Below are 19,571 nucleotides of genomic sequence, written 5' to 3' on the forward strand. Positions count from 1 at the left end.
CATTTGCATGTTTGTGCAAAGAAGGTGTAGAAGCTTCTAGTTCTCTAGTTGACTAGTTCCTCTGTGTTCTTCTAAGAGAATTAGCAAGCACAGGAGCAACTGAGACAAGGAAGCATCATTGGTCAACCTGTTTATGTAAACCATAGTATGTAACAGCCCTGGATGCCCTGTATACATGCACATAAAACCACTTACAAAACACCCAAATGTTTCCTGGAAATGGCAGGGAGGACTCAATTATCAATAAGCAGAAAATGCTATGTGCAGTAGGCATGCCAGGTATGATGAGAGGCAAAACAAATTCATATAAGCTAAATCCACATAAGTTATTTTTAAATCCATTCCCACAATTCCAGGGAGTGTATTATCCCATTGCATTTTTTTGGGGGGGGAGAGGGGGTATACCAAATATTGGACTAAGAAGTCCAAGAGCAAAAATAAATCACTTTAATGCATATTCATACAACTAAAATTGGAATTTTTATGACAGCTATAAAAAAATTATGTAACCATTTATGAATATTCTACCCCAACAGTAAATAGACTAAGTCATTTTTATCTTTGCATGTATTGTTGCTTTCATATGCCTTTATGGTTAGATCAACAATAGTATAATCTAAAATACTGAAGTTTACGTTTATTTTGTCCAAATTAGCCCGGCCATAATTCTGAGAGTGCACTTTCTATAGATACTTTCTTGAATGCAGATGTGCTAAAATGGCTCAGAGGCTGTAACAATTCACTGTTCTGCAGCAAATACTGCAAATCTATTTCGACATCTCCCCCTTGACAAGACAAGAATAATTCTGTACAAGCTAGTATTACGCTGACTTTTGCCTGCAGTGGCCACTTCCTTGAATGTTCTTTCAATCGTGCTGCCCCTTTCACTGTCATCACAAACGTTTGTCCTAGGGGTCTGAACAGTTCTAATGTTTTCTGTGATATTGCCCATGGTAATAGCAACAGCAGTTGCTCTTCTAATTTTGCACTCATTCCAAAAAGAAAATACCTTCTCCTTTTTTAAATAATAATAATAATAATAATCTACTCATCACATATGCCTCTCAGCTATGATTTTCTTAACTTCAGTTTTTAAAATAATAGTTATCTGCAAAAAACCACACCACAAAACCTTCATTATTTTAGATGCCTTATAAGCAGTTGCCTTGGACTTGAGAACGGGTGATTCCTTTTATCCTCAAATCAAAAGCTAGAATCCGGCATCCAAATGATGTAATTGCTGTCCTTTAGCTTCAAAGACTCATAGCTTGGTAAGGAATACTGATCCACATGACCAAAAGCAGGAACACGTACAGGCACCATTATCCTGCAATACATTGCTCCCGAAAGTTAACCCCATAACCCAGAATAGTGTGCCACAGGTGCTTCCACAATTCAAGAATGAGTTCAATAAACACCATTCTTGATGGTTAAAGCAACCTAAGCTACAGGGAAGCACACATAGAATCATTAGTATGTCTGTCCCGGGCAAAATTATTTCAGGAAACACAACAGGAGGCCCAGATAGTGAAGAAAGCAGCAAGAAATTTTCCTTCTCCCATACTTCCAATTGTGAAGTAGCACAACATATTGATCTGCAGGATAACTGAAAGCCAGACAAATGCAGGATACCCTAGAATGATTAGGTTAAGATGTCTAATATATATTCGACTGTATAATGATGGCAGTACCCACCACTCTTGCCCTGTGCACCAACCAAGGGCCAACTGGAAAACATATCCTATTAACTTTTTGTATGCAAGTCATATGGGGATGACAACATATTGCCTCAGCCAGGCTTATAAATATCACTGAATAAGAAAAAAAGGTGTCACTGCTATCACAGAAATTACAGCTAGCCATGACTTCTCTGTTTAATCATCACATTTGACTGCACAAGCAAGGGAGGCCCATGGCTCAGTGGTATATCAATCACTTACTTTACATGCAGCAAGTCTCAAGTTTATTCCCTAACATCTCCAGTCAAAGCTAGGGCTAGGATAAACTTCTGCCTAAGATGTTGGAGAGTCACTGTTGGTTGAAATAGACAAGTGTGTTAAGGCATTTTATATGTTTGATGGTAGGGAAAGCTGAGACTTTGAAGAGACATAAAATGTGGCATCCAAATTAACCCTAGTTTTCTGTTATCTGGGTGGTACAGCTGCCCCATAATGGATATTAAATCAGGCTTGTGGCCATTCTACATGAAGTGGTTATAGTTTCTCTGTGGGTAAACCAATCTCAAATACCTAGTCAGCTATGTTCAGTGGGGGACCTAGGTAAAGTTTCTCTCTTAACTCTATTGTGAGACTGCAATGAAGTCCTGAACTCTTTGGTGAAAGGCAAGATACCAATGTAGAAAATAAAATTTGTATGGGTGGCTTTCCACTGTTTCGACTTCCAACTCTCTTCTGTTTTAACAGCTTATACCTAACAGACATTTTTTTAAAAATTCTGATTACAACCCAAAACAAGAACTATGCAAGATAGAGATCCGCTGTGTGAAAATTCAGATGATTTAAGAGGACCTCAGAAGTCTGCATAGATTTTATTTCCATAAGTCCTCATTGTTGTTCCTTAACATTATAACTTCTGAGTTATCTACTCTGATGAATTCATATTAGTTAAGAAAGATATTACAAAATGGGTCAGTTTGACCTTCAACCATACACTAGTAAGAAGAGCTTTAATTATGAGACTTTCAAAGAGATTATCACTTAAGAAAGAATTTTTTGCTACTTTTTATTGAAAATTACCAATGCAATCATTTAATTATGGCTCACAGAAAGCAACCAAAAGCTTGTGTAGGCTTTCTAAAACCAGGCTTTGCATGTGTGTTTTGAAGTCATTTGCTGGAAGCCGCTCAGAATGGCTGTGCAACCCAGTCAGATAGGTGCATATAAATAACAGATGATGATGATGATGATGATGATGATGATGATGATGATGATGATTAGATAACTTACACAGGGTCAACAAAAGACTTCAGAGCAGAGCAGTCTTTAATTATTTAACCATCTTATATCAATTGCCCTTAATGAAGAAAATATATATATTCTGGAGGAGAATTGTCGAAAGTTTATTTATTTGTTCTACCACCACCAACTTTTTGGTATACATTGTCAGTTATTTTATTTGTTCGGTTGAACTTCACTTGAGTAGTATTCTACATGTTAGCTGCTCTTCAGCCCATGGGCTTTCAGTTGGGAAGTGAACATAAATAGGCTCCTTCCCCACTTTCATTGCTTTCACTATAAGGAGGTATGAAAACTGAATTTGTAGTGGGTTAATCTTATAAACTGAGATGATACTCTATATTCAAAACTGCCACCTTGCCCCCAATCTGGGTATCAAGTAAGAGAAACAGGAGCCCCTGGTTTAGTTGTTCAGTTTTCTCCAGTGTGAGTAGAATGGAAGAAAGAAGAGTAAGTGTGAACTTGTGGCCTATTCAGCTTTTCTGCCTCAGAACAATCCAGGAAGGTGGAGAATAATTTGTGAATGGTCCCTTAGCAGTTATACTGGAATGTTGTTGCTACAGTGTGAGTCCAAATATTCCCTGGTATTTAGATGTTTAACTGCTGTACTTTCAATTCATTCCTGAAAAAACCACATCTGTTCTTAGTGGTGATAGGGTTGAGCAGGCAAGAGAGATTCTTTCCATTTCTTCAGGCTCATAGATATACAAATTTGTGCTACCTACGGTATTTTCTCAGCCTTGATCTCTGGGATAGTGCGTTCTCTAGGTTGCAGGCATATAGAAAAGAGAGGACTTCATGGTTCATGCTGACAGCGTAGCTACACCCTGGAACCATGATCTCCTTGGTGAGTGAAGTGAGACTAGCATTAACCTCCACCTGCTGTTCCTGAATCTTCTGAATGACCCAAATAATCAACTTGAAAGGAGAAAAGTAGAGCAGACCAGTCAGATAATCTCTCACAAAGACATCAGTCCCAATGGATTTTTATATTTAAGCGAGAAAATGCTTATCTGAAGATTTAAGCATCCATTCCACCTGTTTATCTGCTCACCTAGTCCACTGTTGTGTTTTAGCCCACTAGCAATATAGACTATCTCTGTGGATGGCCAGTCACTTTTATCCCAGCATATTGTAGGCAGTCTTTCAAGGAAGACTATTCTTCAGTGTTGTGATGAGTACTGCCTTGTTGGTTTATGCATGCTTTGGCTATGTTATCATTGCTATGAATCAAGATGTCATTGCTTCCATCTGAAATGCTAGGAGAACAGCTTGTATGGCATTCAGTTTAAGCCAGCTGACACTTATCCCAGCTTCAGGCTTGGAGCAGGTCCATTGTGCCACTAGACTGTAAAGATGATTCCCCCAAAACAAACGATTAGTATTGTAATAAGAGTGTGACTTGCTTAGCCATCTTTTGGGGGCTCCAAAGTTCTTTGATGAGATAGCCACTGACAGAGGAAGTTGTTGAGCAATTTGATTCTGGAAGAGTAGAGGTAGCAATTGCATGGATATAGGGAGATAAGTTTGAAGGGGCATTTGCCGAATAGATGATGATGTCAGTTATGACCACCAAAATAGAATATGTTTTAGAATTCTACAATTCAACTATAAAAAAATGTAGAAGTTAACTGAAAGAATGATGTTATTGTAGGTGAACCACTTTACCTGGGAAACCCAATCTACTCCATGTACAGCACCCATGATGATCCTTCCATGTAGTTGTGACCTCCAACACACTGGTGATGAGGGACAGTTATAATAGGAAGTGGATCACTGCTTTTTCTCCTTTCCCACCTGAACGGCTATTTTCACCTTTTGTGACCTTTTTTTTAAAAAAAAGTGAGCTTTGTTTTCTTCATAATCACCAGAAGAAAGAAAATGATTGATAATTGCATCTCATGGAAATCAAGTAGTGAATCCATGCAAAAACTCTAGACTATGCCTGATCCCCTTTCTACATCTAGAAGTGGCAGGGAAATTCCAGGCAGATCCCCTTTGATTAATATATTCGCTGAGCTCCATATGCCAGACAACATGCTTCTGCTCAAAATGGCAGCCACAGATAAAATAGTGAAGAAGCCAAATGGCACAAAGACCAAATTGCATGTCTAAAGGTAACTTGCCCAGCCCCCGAAAAGGAACAGTAGCCACTGGTTTCATGCCAGCCGTTCCATGTCATTTCTAGATATGAAGGTGCGGGGATAGGCAGAGCTTTCCCATTCACAGTGGGAGAAAGGAAGCAAGGGTCCAACCCCACAGAAGAGCACAGGAGTGCACCAAGATGCTGATAAGAAGCACCACACACACACACACACACACACACAGAGAGAGAGAGAGAGAGAGAGAGAGAGAGAGAGAGAGAGAGAGAGAGAGTGTGTGTTTCTCTCCACTAGTGAAAGATTCCTAGAGTCATTTGTCGGGAGACTAATGACAGAATGAAAGTTTGTTTGATTTGGTTTTTTTTTTAATAGATTTTACATACCGTTACTGAGGGCTTGAAATTTCGGAATTGCCAAACATACGCACACTGCAGGAACTAGCAGCTATATTATTTAAAAGGTGTCAGTGGTGGTAGTAGTTGTATGGCATACTGTAGGGTTTCATAATTTTTCTCCAAAGAATTAGTGGCTATGCAAAACCGTTGAAGTAAAAGAAGACATATGATGGACCAATTTAAAATGCAATATCCAGAACTGCTAAACCCATACATAGAAAAACTAAACTCAGCATTTGAGAATTATTTTTGGCATCTTTCCCCTAAAGGTTTCCTTGTTCTTCTTAGCACAATATGTTTCTTACCCTTGTTTTGTATATCTTGATTCAACAATATGCAACCCTCTTGCCTTCTCTATCTGGTCCTTAGGACCATATCTAGGTCATACATCCTTCCCCAGCAACACACCATCTCCCAAGGCCACACACTTTATAAGCTCATTGCATCCTCCTTGAGGGTTTTTGCCTGGCTAGAATGTCCTTGAATTTGAATCCTGTTTCTTCCTTGCCAGCAGAAGGTAGCAGGGGTGTATGAAGGATGGGTAGAAGCCGACTGTACAAGGGTGAAATTCACATTCGTTGCTTCACCTCCTTTGGTTCTAACGCTGCCCACCAATTATATTTGGTTCTTGAAGTTTAGAAGGGAACATGACATTCAGCCAGAGAGAGGTTCCCTATCCCTGTCTTACATTGCTTGGGAATAATTTACGTGCAACACACAGAAATAAGCATACTCCAACCGAATAAAACTGCTTTTGGCTTTGTTCCCCTCCCCCCATAATCAAGCTCCAATTAATGGAAGCTTTTGTAGCTAAATTCAGTATATTCACTAAAATTGCTGTAAACATAGAATCGTAAGAGTTCGAAAGGACCTCAAAGGTCATTTTGTCCAATCCCTGCAATACAGGAGTCACAACTAAAGTGTCCATGACAGATGCCATCCAACCTCTGATTAAAAACCTCCAAGGAAGGAGAGTCTACCACCTTTTGTGGGAGTCTGTTCCAATGCCAAAAAGCTCTTACTGTCAGAATTGTTTTGCAAATGTTTAGTCGGAATCTCCTTTCTTGAAACTTGAAGACATTGCCTTGAGCCCTACCGTCTAGAGCAGGAGAAAGCAAGCTTGTTCCCTCTTCCAAGTGACAGGCCTTAAGATACTTGAAGATGGCTATTCTATCTCCTCTCACTCTCCTCTTTTCCAGGCTAAACCCACCCAGCTCCTTCAACCTTTCCTCGTAAAGCTTGGTTTCCATCTTGGTTGCCCTTCTCTGCACACATTCCAGCTTGTCAACATTAACAACCTTAAATTGAGGTGCCCAGAATTGGACACAGTATTCCAGGTGTGGTCTGACCAAGCCAGAATAGAGTGGTACTATTATTTCCCTTGATCTGGACACCACTGTTGATGCAGCCTAGAATAGCATTATTTCCCCCCCTGCTGCATCATACTGTTGACTCATGTTAAGCTTGTGGTCCATCAAGACCCTAGATCCTTTTCACATGTACTGCTAGTAAGCCAGGTATCCCCCCCCCATTTTATATTTGTGTACAGTATATGGTTCTTCCTGCCTAGGTGCAGAACCTTACATTTGTCCCTGTTGAAATTCATTTTGTTAGCTTGTGCCCAGTTCTCCATTCTGTTAAGGTCATTTTGAATTCTGATTCTGTCGTCTAACAGAATTAGTTAACCCTCCCAGTTTGGTTTCATCTGCAAATTTGATGAGCGTCCCCTCAATTCCTTCACCCAAGTCATTTATAAAGACATTGAACACCAATGGGCACAGGACAGAACCCTGTGGCACCCCACTTGTCGCTTTTCCCCAGGATGACAAGGAACCATTAATGAGTACTCTTTGGGTTCGGTCAGTCTACAAATCCTGTTATCTCATTCAAACCACATTTTACCAGCTTCCTCACAAGAATATCATGGGGGACTTTGTCAAAAGCCTTACTGAAATCAAGATACACTCTGTCCACAGCATTCCCCTGAATAATTTTTTTAAAGATCTTTTAAAAACGCATGACAATTGTTCACTGCAGTAGCTGCTGAAATTAATCCAGTTACTGTAACACTTTCAAGCACAGTGAATACAATGCCTACAGTACTAACTGTGTGTAGGTACACATACATGCAAATTGCAGCAATTTTTTTAGTGGCGGGGTAGTTCTGCATATGAAAAGAAACGCAGAGACAGAAACAGCTGCTCCACGGAACAGAATGGCAAAGCAGACACACTGAAGAGTTTTGTTTATACAACAACAACAACAACAACAACACATCCGGGCCTCTCAGTAAGAGTGACTCTCTCGTATTCCTAAAGAGCAGGCACTGTTGTCCTATTTTTTTGGGGGGGGGGGAATTCCAAGTGGTGACACTTCCTTCAAGCCAGTAATTTTTTTCTCAGTGTAATTACATATATTCTAGTTTCACTCAAAACATTTTATTGTCGAAATGCTGTGCTTTACATGCCCACTGCAAACCAGATAAAAGAGGTGGCAGTTGTAATTGTACTTAAAAATCGCTACATTCACTGTTAGCATACTGAAATGGAACTAAGCAAACCACAGCCCAAGGATATTAGAGTCGCTGACCCCTAAATGTACTCAGTTGTGAAATTCAGCAGAATCCTATTGGATAAGGGAGCTTTCATTTACATAATAACTAGGATATTATTAATCCCTGCACTCAGACTGGCTAAGGGCTATTAGCCACAGTCCATGAAGTAGAATAATCACTGAACAGTTGAGAGCTAATTCAGCTAGGGATTCTAACTGATAGGTACTTGTGAGGGTATAAGCCAGTCAAAAAGAATTTGCATAACAGTTATGCATTAAACTCATCAACCTGCCTAACCCTTGAAAGCAAAGTGGCCCACATAGATTTATATGAAAGGGAGGGGAAGGCTTGAGCCTACTGCCCGCCCCCAAGTAAACAAAAGAAGTGTTATTATTTTGAGGAACTGAAATGGTGCTTTCATGAACTATTTGAGTCACTATCTATTACAAGGCTTCATGTTGCATTCTTCAAGGGTAAATGATAAAATGCAGAAATATGGCTGACTCTATAGGAACACATTCTCTCACAGTGACAGTGTGAACGGACCTCATTTGGAGGTGACAGTATCCCAGGACACAACAGTTAAACTTAAACTGTCTCAAAGATTTGGCAGGCAGAACTACTTGAAACTTGCTATACATTATAATGGGCAGAAACATATTGTGGCAAATATTTACAATAACTAATTGCTGTACTAATGTGTATTAGAGGCTTCAGTTTATGGGTTATCACTGTATATAGACAAGTCACTGTTATCTATTCAAAATGTGGATGTTACTTGATCCCATCTGACATCTTTATATGTGGTGAGCATGTTTGACAGATGAAGGGCCAAAGTATATGTGGCATTAAATGATCTCTGCATTTCATGAGCTAGTTTTTAAACTGTAAATTGTATCCATGAGTGGGGACAGCCAAATGCTGGAGTCCCAGCATGCAAAGGGGAAATTCTATCCCTCCTTCCCTTGCTGTAGTACTATTCTAAAGCTGCAATTTGCTTTTGGGAAAATCCCCCATCAGAGCTAATCTGCCATTGGTCCAGTTTGTACCTAAAAGAACTGACTGTTCCTCTAAGTCAGGGGTCGGCAACCTGCAGCCCATGGGGGTCATTTAAACGGCCCACGAGCCCCCCCAGAACTGAGCCGCCTGTTCAGCGAGTCCCCGCGCGCTGCAGGAAACCGGCGCCGCGCGGACTCGTTTCCACGGGCCGGAAATCACATCTGCACAGATGGGAACTGGCCCACAGAGCGATCTCCGCGGGAGTGAACCAGCCCGGGCAAGGTAAACCTTGCCGACCCCTACTCTAAGTGGGTAACAATGAGTAGAACCAATGTTCTAAGGAAGCAAACGTGATATATGACACATTTGAGACCTCCTCAGACCTAGGATGCACTTTTAGCACAAACATTTGGGGATCCATATTTATTAATCTTTTACCATATATTTGCATGGTGGTGGTGTTCCTGCTGAGCCCCACCTTACCTTGGATCACGCTGTGAGCCACTAGTGAATCCTGACCCACCAGATGAAGAAGAGTGTTATGAGATACATAAAGATATGCACTCCAATATAAAAAGATTATATATAGACTGTCACTTTTGTGCTTGTTGGTAGATGTCAATTTGTGTTTACATTCACAATGGCGTAAGAAGAGCCCTTCTAGATCAGAGAAAAGGCCTGTCTAGTCCAGCGTTTTGTTTCCTACAGCAGCCAACCACACGGGGAAATCCAAAAGCAGGACAAGATGGCAAGAACTCCCCTTCTTATTTTGCTTTGTTTCAAACATTAGCACACAGAGAGCATTTGGGGTAATTTGGGAGTCAATAATTGATAGGCTAGCAGGTATACCTTGGCGAGGATCCGAAGAGCTACTTCAGTTGAAGCATGGCATTTAGAGCATGTTATTATAAGCTGAGCCTTATTTCATATCACAAGCTGCTTTTGAAATCCACCTCACTTGCTGAAGCAGATGACTAACATGATGTGTAACTCAAAAGAACTACATATGTACCTCCTGCCTCCTCTTCCCTTGTTTTCCCAGAGTATAAATTTTAGATTCCAAATTCCCCCAGGGCAGGGACCTATCCTCTTGTGTTCTGTAAAGTGCTATGCACACGGATAACTGTGATATAAAAAACAACAACAGATAACTGATCACGGTGCATTGGGGTGGAGGCTACTACTTAAAGACACACACACACACACCCCTCATGGAACCATTTTCACAGTTCACTGGTGAATGGGTTGGATTTGAAGTGCACCGCAGAAATGGAAAATAAAAAATGATAAGGCTGAGTGTACGCTAAATGGTCTTGACACCCAGGAATATTGAGCATATTTCCTTATGTTCCTTAAATGTGGCATGTAGTACAATCCTCTGCTCCCCCCCCCTTTTTTTTTACTGTGAAGTACTTGCCATTGAGTTCAGTGGGACTTACTCCCAGGTATGTATAGACTGCGGTCTGAATAGCACTGAGATTCATATAAGTACACTAGCAATAGCAATTTCACCAGTGCCGTTTGAGCACTGAAGTCTTCCACAGGATTTTATATAAATACAGAGTTCAAACTAGATCATTCTTGCACACATATCCAAACCCCAGCATTCTACACCTCACCTCATTTTAAAGTGGCTTACTAAATTAATTCTTAAACTCACTTACAATCTATTTTTTAAAAAATAACTAAATAAACCACTTGCAGAATTTGGGATAAAGACTTGCACCTAATTTGGACGTTACCTTTTAACAACTTGCTTTGCGGTATGCAAAGCTACCCCTGCATCCTGGCCTGTAACCTTAAGCTTTCTTAAAGCTTCACCTGTATTGCAGCTATACAACAATTAGTTAACCATATTACATTAGAAACAGACAGCCCACAGGCCACGTACAGCTTGTGCAAGGCAGTCCCTTCAAATGTTCAGGTGCTATATGTCGTATTTCCAGAAATAGTGTCCAGGAGCTAGAAAGCAAATTATAAGAGTGAGAGTGATTTGTATGCCTTTCCTCATAATAAAGCCCTGCTGCTGAATAATGACTTTGAATATTTAGTTATGGTAATATTATTCATTCCTGTTGGCTACCACAGGTGACTAGAATATTCACCTGATGGGGGTGGACAATGCACATCACTCAGGGCAGAACTTGTCACCCACTATGTTTTTGCTAAGTATGATAATCTATAATGTGCAAATTATAGATGAACATTCTGTTCATTTTACATATTTTAACTGCAGCCATCTGCTTAAACTGTCTGCCCTTGAATACCAAAGTTCATAGGCATCCTTATATTCCAAAGCACAGGTGTGGGGAAAATAAGGTGTTAATTGCTGTAGAAAACGAAAGCAAACAAGAAATAAGCAAACACTTTTAATCATTTCATGTTCTTATCTTTGTAGGCTTTCATATCGGACTGGTCAAGACACATCTAACTGTGACACATGCAGGAACAGTGCATGTATAATCTATAGGTAGGTTAATAATTGCCATGTTCCTTTAAATTGCGTAAAAATGATTTTATTCTTTAGTGGAAGATCGAAAGCAAGTCAATGTTTCAAATTGCCATTTCAGCACGAATGCACAGAACACTAGGAAATTAATGTTTATTGCACTATAAAATCAAATTTATAAAATATTTCAGATATAAAAAGAGAAATATATAAAAAGATATAAAAAGAGTGTGTGTTCTGTATTTGCACCAGGCACCCGCAGAAAACTTCAGCATCATGAGAACGTTGAGCTTAGGGGCAATGCTGATGAACATGAAAGCAATACTCAGTGAAATCTCAGGGGTGCTTTGCGCTTCATGTTCCAGACTTCTTGTATGTACCTGCTGAAAGTGTTAACATCAGAAGTAGACACACTTATTTTGCTTTATGGAAAGACAGCCAGCCACAGACCTCCACATCGTATTTACTTGATGAACACATGATAACATGCATGTCTCTACTTCAAACACATTTTCAGTGGGTACATACCACAGGTATCAATTAACATGTATTCACATGATGTTTAGGTGAAAATAGCAGCAAATCAGATATGCTTTTGCTGCATCATTATTCAAAGCTATTTTTGTTAAAAGTTAATTTTTGACATTCTGTACCCTGTTTCTCATATTTTAAGACATACCCATAAAATAAGCCATAGCAGGATTTTTAAGCATTCAAGGAATATAAGCCATACCCCGAAAATAAGACATAGTGATAGGCGCAGCAGCAATGCCGGCCGCGGCAGGAGGAGGAGGAAAAAAATAAGACATCCCTTGAAAATAAGCCATAGTGTGTTTTTTTGAGGAAAAAATAAATATAAGACGTGTCTTATAATATGAGAAACACGGTACCTTTATGAGGACGCAGGTGGCAGTGTGGTGTAAACCACTGGTTCTTGGGCTTGCCAATCAGAAGGTCAGTGGTTTGAATCCCCGCAACGGGGTGAGCTCCTGTTGCTCAGTCCCAGCTCCTGCCAACCTAGCAGTCAAAGTGCAAGTAGATAAATAGGTACCGCTCCGGCGGGAAGGTAAACAGAGTTTCCGTGCACTGCTCTGGTTTCACCAGAAGCGGCTTAGTCATGCTGGCCACATGACCCGGAAAAACTGTCTGCGGACAAACGTCGGCTCCCTCGGCCAGTAAAGCGAGATGAGCACCGCAACCCCAGAGTCATTCGCAACTGGACTTAACGGTCAGGGGTTCTTTACCTTTTTACCTTATTCTATATTAAGGTGAACTAAAATAGTAACTTCATAAAGAAGCATGGACATATGTAGAAACATATACATCAGATATATTAAATACTACAGTTCAGTTTGCATTTTAACACTGTAAAGAAGAGATGGGGAACTTGTGGTCGTCCATTTGTTGCTGAAATTACAACTTTCATCATCCCTGACCACTGGCCATGATGGCTTGGGCAGAATGGGACTTGGAGTCTAACAACAGCTGGAGGGTAACAGGACACCACACCCTGTGGTGAAGAATGTCCCAGATTTTTTTTTTAGAAAACCTTGTTCTTTCCTTATTTTTCATTAAATCCCCTCTTCCAAACATTTCCACCCATGTAAGGGCTCCAGACCAATGTTTACCTTAAAAAAATGTCAAACCATTTTTTTTTGGGGGGGGGCGGGGGGCGTTGTCCTGGAGTAAAGTTTCTGCAATAAAGGAGAGAGTGGAGAAAGAGTTGCACATCCTGCTATTTCAGAACCATATCTACCAGCATGGGAGTCTGAGCTCATTGGAAAACATATATAAATACCCTTGTTCTCTATCCTGGTGATACATACAATCCAAACATTAGACTCAAACATACAAAAAGTGTTAAACGTGTAAACAGTGCATCCAAGTTGAGTAGCCATGAAACAGTCTCCCCTGCCAGCTGTCTAAAATTTTCTCCTCTTTTTCCTGTCCCTGCATATTTAGACTGCATCACCTTTCACTCCATCCATATTTTTACAAGGATAAACTTCACTGTCCACATTCCCATCAGGACAATAATAAAATCCAAAGAGCTGGAAAGAGAGGGCTTTCCTTTCTGGCAACTGCAATGCAAGAGGCAGCAGAGAAAAGCACTGCACTGTTCTCCAGAGACTATTGCCTCTCACGCTCACTCTGTGCCCAACACCACAAACACACACAGTCATAAACACATAATCAAAGGAAGTTCATTCATGTGGCAAAACCACCTCAACGTACAAAGAGGAGAACCAGTCTGAATGTGAGATAGTAGACATGAGAGAACGGCCCTCTCTAAGCACCTCCACTTACAGACAAGAAACAATTTTCTAAATCCGCCCTGATTAAAGCATATTTTGTTTTGAACCAAGGCAGCTATTTAAGAGGTACTCATAATGTGCTTAAGAGGCTGTGAATAAACTCAGGAACATAATCGTAGGGTAGAGGTAGCATGTGCTTAGAAAACTCATACAGTATAAATGAAACCCTTTTAAACTGGCCTTAACTGAAGCATAAAAATCAGCCTTACAGCAATAAATCTATTGTCCTCCTGGCTACCCAACTGCATCCTCTAATGTCAAGTACAGCATCTGAGAAAGTGAAATGTAGAAATTATTAAATGTAATTAATTTTTCTCAATATGACATTCTTGGAATGTTAATGTACCATGGCACAATAGCTGGTGTCTGATTAAAGACCATCATGGCATGAAAGATGAAGATTTCAAACAACTTAAATCTTCTTTCCCTGTTTTTTCTTTTATTTTACTGTTCATCAAAATACCTGATTACTTTGACCAACTTTATCAGTGCCTAAAATTTTTAATATACACTTAGGCTCTTCTCCCTTCTCCCTACTTTCTGGACAGATTTCAAAGAAGTATGCAGTTGGCTACTTGGTTTTTATGTACGGGGAATTTGGTTTGTCATATATAATGAGGATTTATTTTTTTAAAAGAAAAAATGTGCCCCTAATGCCACATTGGAAAACTTGCTCAAAGAAATGGAGTAGGATTCTCATTGGTCATTCCCAAAATCCATCCTTTAAAATAACTTCTGTCTTCTTTTCTTTTTTAAGAAAGTGTAAGGTTGACTTGGGGGAAAAACTGTGGGGAAAATAGCAAGTGGAAACAAAAGCACAGGAAACTAAAGCCTCAAGGGTACCTATATCCAAAGAGATAATGGAAATAGGGCTTGTGCGAGTGTTCTGTCCAAGATAGTCAAGAATCTCCCCAACCAGGGCCAGATTTAGGTTTGATGAGGCTCTAAGCTACTGAAGGTAATGGAGCCCTTTATACGTCCAGCTGTCCTTTGTCAACAACAAATTGTCACTGTTTTTGTGTTGAATATATGCTATATGGTAATTTGTGGACCTAACAGGTCCATACACAACACAAAACACTGTTGCTGTATGTAGGTTTTATTTTATTTGTTTTTTATCTTATATTTTGGAAATGTACATCCAGGGTTGTTGTTTTCTTTAATTTTTTGGGGGGGCCCCAACAGAGTGGGGCCCTAAGCTATAGTTTGTTTAGCTTATATGTAAATTCAGCACTGTCCCCAACTAAATTGCTGAAAAAGGCAGGAGGGTAGCAAGGGTAGCCAGCTTGCTCTTCCACAAGGAACATTGTCTAGGACTCAGGACACTTTTTGCCAACCTATGTGGGCTTCAGATTTGTTTTTTCTCAAAAAGCATCCACTCATGAGGAGAGGTCTGCAAAAGTATTTTGTGATGGGATATGGGAGTCAGTTGTTCAGTACTTTTTAAAAATCATGCCACTGTGCTAACCCAAGCAGCCTTATGGATCCCTGCAACAGTTTATACTGCTCATTTGATTTCACTGGTCGAAACTGAGACAAGTTACTGACATTCCCATAGCATGAGCTGCGATACAGTGATATTACTGGCTGACTATGAATTAGAAGGGTAACAAGCCTGGGGGAGAGAAGGTTGCACGTCTTATAAGAAGATACTGTTAAATGCACTGACTCACAGGCTAGAATAGATGACCAATCCTCAACTTTATAACTTAAGGTAGCCCCAAGCCCATTAGTGACTAAATGAATTCTTAAAAAAATACAAATTGATTTCATAGCTGAGAAAAAATGGCAACATTAAAAATTCGTAATACGCTGGAGTGACAATTCTTTTCAAAGTATTGATAAGAAAAAAACAGATAAAACCCCTAAAGCTTTCATATAATGGATATAATAAAATTATTCTTTTGTTTTGCTCCGACAAATGTTCAAGCTGAGAAAATCTATCCCATTAGTATTAAGATCACAAAACAGAAGATCAAGTATATCCTCCATTCAGAATCAGTTATATTTTGTATGCAGGAAAGGTGTTAATCCTATTCCTAGCCTGTCCGAAGTAACTTTTAACAAAAACTGGAAATTATATTCATTCTATGATTATTTCCTAGTAGTACTGCTCTTTCTACCCCAGTTAAAAACAGTTTTTGTTTAATATTTTGTACACTGATCTTAGGCACTTGAATTATCTTAATGGAAGAACCGTCTAAAGCATTCATAACAGAATTCACTTTTGTTGGAAAGTCAGAAGCACTCTAAGTGCTCATTCAAGGCTATTTCAGGTTCAGAAAAGATTTCATATCTAAAGCATACTGATTAATTTCTGCAGCAAAAAAACACTAAAAAAAACCCTGATTAAACCAGACTACAGAAGTTCTTGAGAAATATTCGTGAAAGCCATGCTAATGTATCATTTGGCTATTTTCTGTTCCTCTGAATAAAAAAAAATGTATTTGCTTCACGCAGTAATTTAATTTTACCCTAGGTATTATGGTTCTCCTGGTGCTGAATTCTGACTCAACTAAAACAGATTATTACAATCTGAAATACAATCTTCAAGTCCAGAGCAGCAAATGAAAAAGTTAAGACGATCTTAGTAGATGAACGCTAATTAGATGATATAAAATCACCACTAAATTATGTCTCAATAGGGCATCTACATGCCTAAGAGATTTGAGGATCAGTGTTTAAAGTTCTCAAAGCATGACACAGTAATTCTTGAAGCAAAGCCTGCTTAGTAAATGCAAACCACAGAGAACAATCCTTAAAGAAAAATTAAAAAGATAAAAAAGGATACTATAAAGATACATAGGTATATAGACAATAAACCAAATTCCCCCTTTGTCCCACAAAGTATGTTTGTTCCTGTTGCTTATCTCATCAACTTTGACTTGGATTGCAATCCACCCTAAGTAGGAGACACTTCTAAAAATGTAGCACAGATAATTCTCAAAGAGTTGTTAGGCTACATCCATATTGTCACAGATGGGGTGTTGGCTACTCCCGAGTAAGCACTCCACACATCCTCTGGATTTTTATAGTTTTATTGTGCATGCTATATACAGTGGTGAGATGTCTCAAATCATGTCTGCTCTGCATGGGGCAGAAGCCCACAATGGCGTCTCGTGTGCTCTGACCCCCCTTTTAAGACTCCAAACGCCCCTCCTCCTTGCTCTATGGGTCCTCCGTGGTCCCAAACCAGGCTCCTGAGGTGCCGTTCTCTCTCCTCCCTCCTTTCCAGCCCCTGCTGAAGCTAGCTCCTCCCCTGCTTCCCTGCTACCAACCTGGAGCTGAGCCACCAGGACTCTGCAGAGCCCTGGACCCGTCTTAACCCTTCCTGTTCCTGATTTGAACTCCCAGACTTGCTGCTGCTCTCCCATCTGGTGGAAGTAAGCAGAGTGGGCTGCTCTCTGCAAGCCCTCTCTCTTACATCCACCCCCCCTCCAGGCCCCCCCCCCTTTCTGAGGCCTGGTTTGCCTGGTCTGATGTCTGTAAAGAGGGCTGGAAGCCTGACAGGTCTTCCTCCTCTGTAGTGTGTGTAAAATCCTGTTCCCCGTCGGTGCTGGGTGGCTGGTCCGTGTAGTTCCTTCCGTTGTCATCCTCCTCCTCCCTCTGGAAAATTGCTTCCGATTCCCGGAGGGCTCCTTGGGTCTGCGTCTCCCCTGCTCCCCACCTGGGATCGCCCTCCCCCTCTGTGTTCCCTGTGCTACTGACGTGTGGTGGTTTGGGTCTGTGGGAGAAAGGAGCGTGCAGTTCCAGTGTGCGGTCCTCCCCTTGCATGGTGTGCGTGGTTGCCTCCGCGTTTTGGGAAGCAGGAGTGCCCTGCCTGGCCATCAGACATTTTAACCCCCCCTCCCCCCACCGGGAGCCCGGGCTCGCTGTGGCACTGTAGACCTCCTCCTCTTCCTTTCTTTCTGGAACCTCTTGGCTGCCTTCTCCCTCCACCCTTCTGTCTAGTGTCTTTTGTGTGATTTCCTCCCCCTCCCTCCTGTCAGCGTCTTGTGTTGGATGTGTGTCACGTCCTCTGAACCTTGGGCTTTCCCTAAAGTGTGAGAGCAAAGACCTGTGACCCACGGGATGGACCTTTCTCGCTGTAGGTACTTCCCCCCTGAAGGTGACAGGGTTGATCTGTGTCAGAACCTTGAAGGGCCCCAGCCTTCTGGGTGCCAGCTTCTTCCCCCTTCCCCCCATGGGAAGGCCTTCTGACCACAGCCAGACCCTGTCCCCTCCGTGGAAGACCTTCTCGAGTCCCCTGTGATGGTCTGCCCCCTCCTTGTAAGCCTCATTGCTCCTTGCCACGTCTCCATCCAGTTGTTGGTGTACTGTCTCCCTCCTCTCACCCCATGCCTCAATAGGTGGTCCCCCAATCTCCCCCTCCCCCTGCTCTGGGAAGGCTCTGGGGTTTCGCCCAAGACTGGCCTTACTGGGTGTGAGCCTCGTGAAGACATGTACTGCATGCCCCTCCGTGGGGTTGTCATGATATTGCTTGAGAATCTTCCCTCTGAGGGAGTCCTGGGGCATATACCGGGCATCATTGCTAAAGAGTAACCCCTCTTTCTCTGCAAGCCCTTCCTCTCCCTCCCTCAAGTCCCTCCGTATGTTCTGGGTAAAAGTGTCCTCTTTGGTGAGTTGGCTCAGTTTCTCTTCCTGCATCCCCGCCTCTGCGTCGTTCCATCCGCCTGGGGAACTGATGTGGTGCGATCCTGAGGATTCTCCTTCTTTCCTGCAGTGCTCCTTGCCGTCTGCATCTCCAAAGGTGAGATCTCCCCGGCGCTGGCTGCCCACAGGGTCATTGTCCATTAAGTCCAAAGCTAGCACTTCTGCGTGCTTGTTCACTGTCATCTTCCGAGAGGGGGTCTGTTGCGTGACCTCACCCTCCTGCAATTCCCTGCCGTCTATGGCCGAGACGCTCATGGGAAGCTTCCTTGGGAAAAGGGGAATCTGATTCTGCCTAGCAAAGTCCACCGATAGGAAATCATTGCTGCTGCCCCTGCAGAGAAGCCCGACTGTCTCCTGGGTCTGGCCTCTTGGCAGCTGCAGACTTACTTCCATCTCTTTGTCGTGCTGTGGGGTGTTACAGGAGGGCTCAGTTGTTGGTGCTCTGCCTGGCCCCTCCCCTCCTGATCTGGCATCCAGGCTTGTGTCTGTGCCTGCCTGCTCTCGCCATTCCTTCCTCTGGGGGCAGTGTTCCACCCAGTGGCTGGGTGCATTGTAAATGCATCTCCCGCCTTTCTCTTCCCTCTGTTTTCCCGCGTCAGCGTTTGAAAGTACCCGCGCGCGGGCTTTGTCCCTCTGCATCACATCTGGCTGGAGGGGGCTGTGCTTGGCTGCAGCTGCCTCCCCGGGACTGTATGGGAATTTGTGGCCGCTGCCTTTCCCCTCCGTCTGTCCCCTCTGCCCGGACTCGCCTCTCAGCCTCCTGCCCTTCCACGCCACCATGCCTCTCAGTCTTAGAGCCAGCTTGTGCTGAGGGTCGCCCTACAAAGTGCTGGCCCGTCCCGAGTGTCCTCTCTGCTTGTCCAGCCTCCGCTCCTCCGACTTGGCTGTGTTCAGAGCTGCTCGGTTCACTAAGCTTGGCTTCCCCTGTGCCCGGGTGCCTACCTGGTGCTTGAGCCGTTCCATAGTTGCAGGGTGCTGGCAACTCATGCCAATCCTCCCTTGGCATCTCTCTCTTCTGCTTTAGATGCTGCCAACTTCATGCCAGCTGCTACATTTGCAGCCCTCTTCCCTCGGGGTAGCCATCAAAAGATTGTGGGCTTGCTGTCACAGATGGGGTGTTGGCTACTCC

At 42.1% G+C, this 19,571-nt stretch overlaps 2 protein-coding genes across 4 annotated transcripts in view; one reads left to right on the forward strand and one right to left on the reverse strand.

Moving 5' to 3' along the window:
• The window catches only part of DOCK1 (dedicator of cytokinesis 1), a 370,976-nt gene that overhangs the window by 214,577 nt on the left and 136,828 nt on the right, over positions 1-19,571 (reverse strand). The gene's annotated exons all lie outside the window — the stretch shown is intronic.
• INSYN2A (inhibitory synaptic factor 2A) overlaps positions 1-19,571 on the forward strand; it is a 59,309-nt gene that overhangs the window by 31,744 nt on the left and 7,994 nt on the right. For both annotated transcript variants that reach the window (XM_035138569.3, XM_088670429.1), the window contains one exon: positions 11,424-11,495. In XM_035138569.3, coding sequence (XP_034994460.1) covers positions 11,424-11,495 — 72 coding nt within the window. The remainder of the gene's footprint in view (positions 1-11,423; positions 11,496-19,571) is intronic.

The sequence above is a fragment of the Zootoca vivipara genome, chromosome 5, assembly GCF_965207765.1.
Source record: "Zootoca vivipara chromosome 5, rZooViv2.hap1.1, whole genome shotgun sequence".
In the NCBI taxonomy this organism is placed as follows: Eukaryota; Metazoa; Chordata; class Lepidosauria; order Squamata; family Lacertidae; genus Zootoca; species Zootoca vivipara.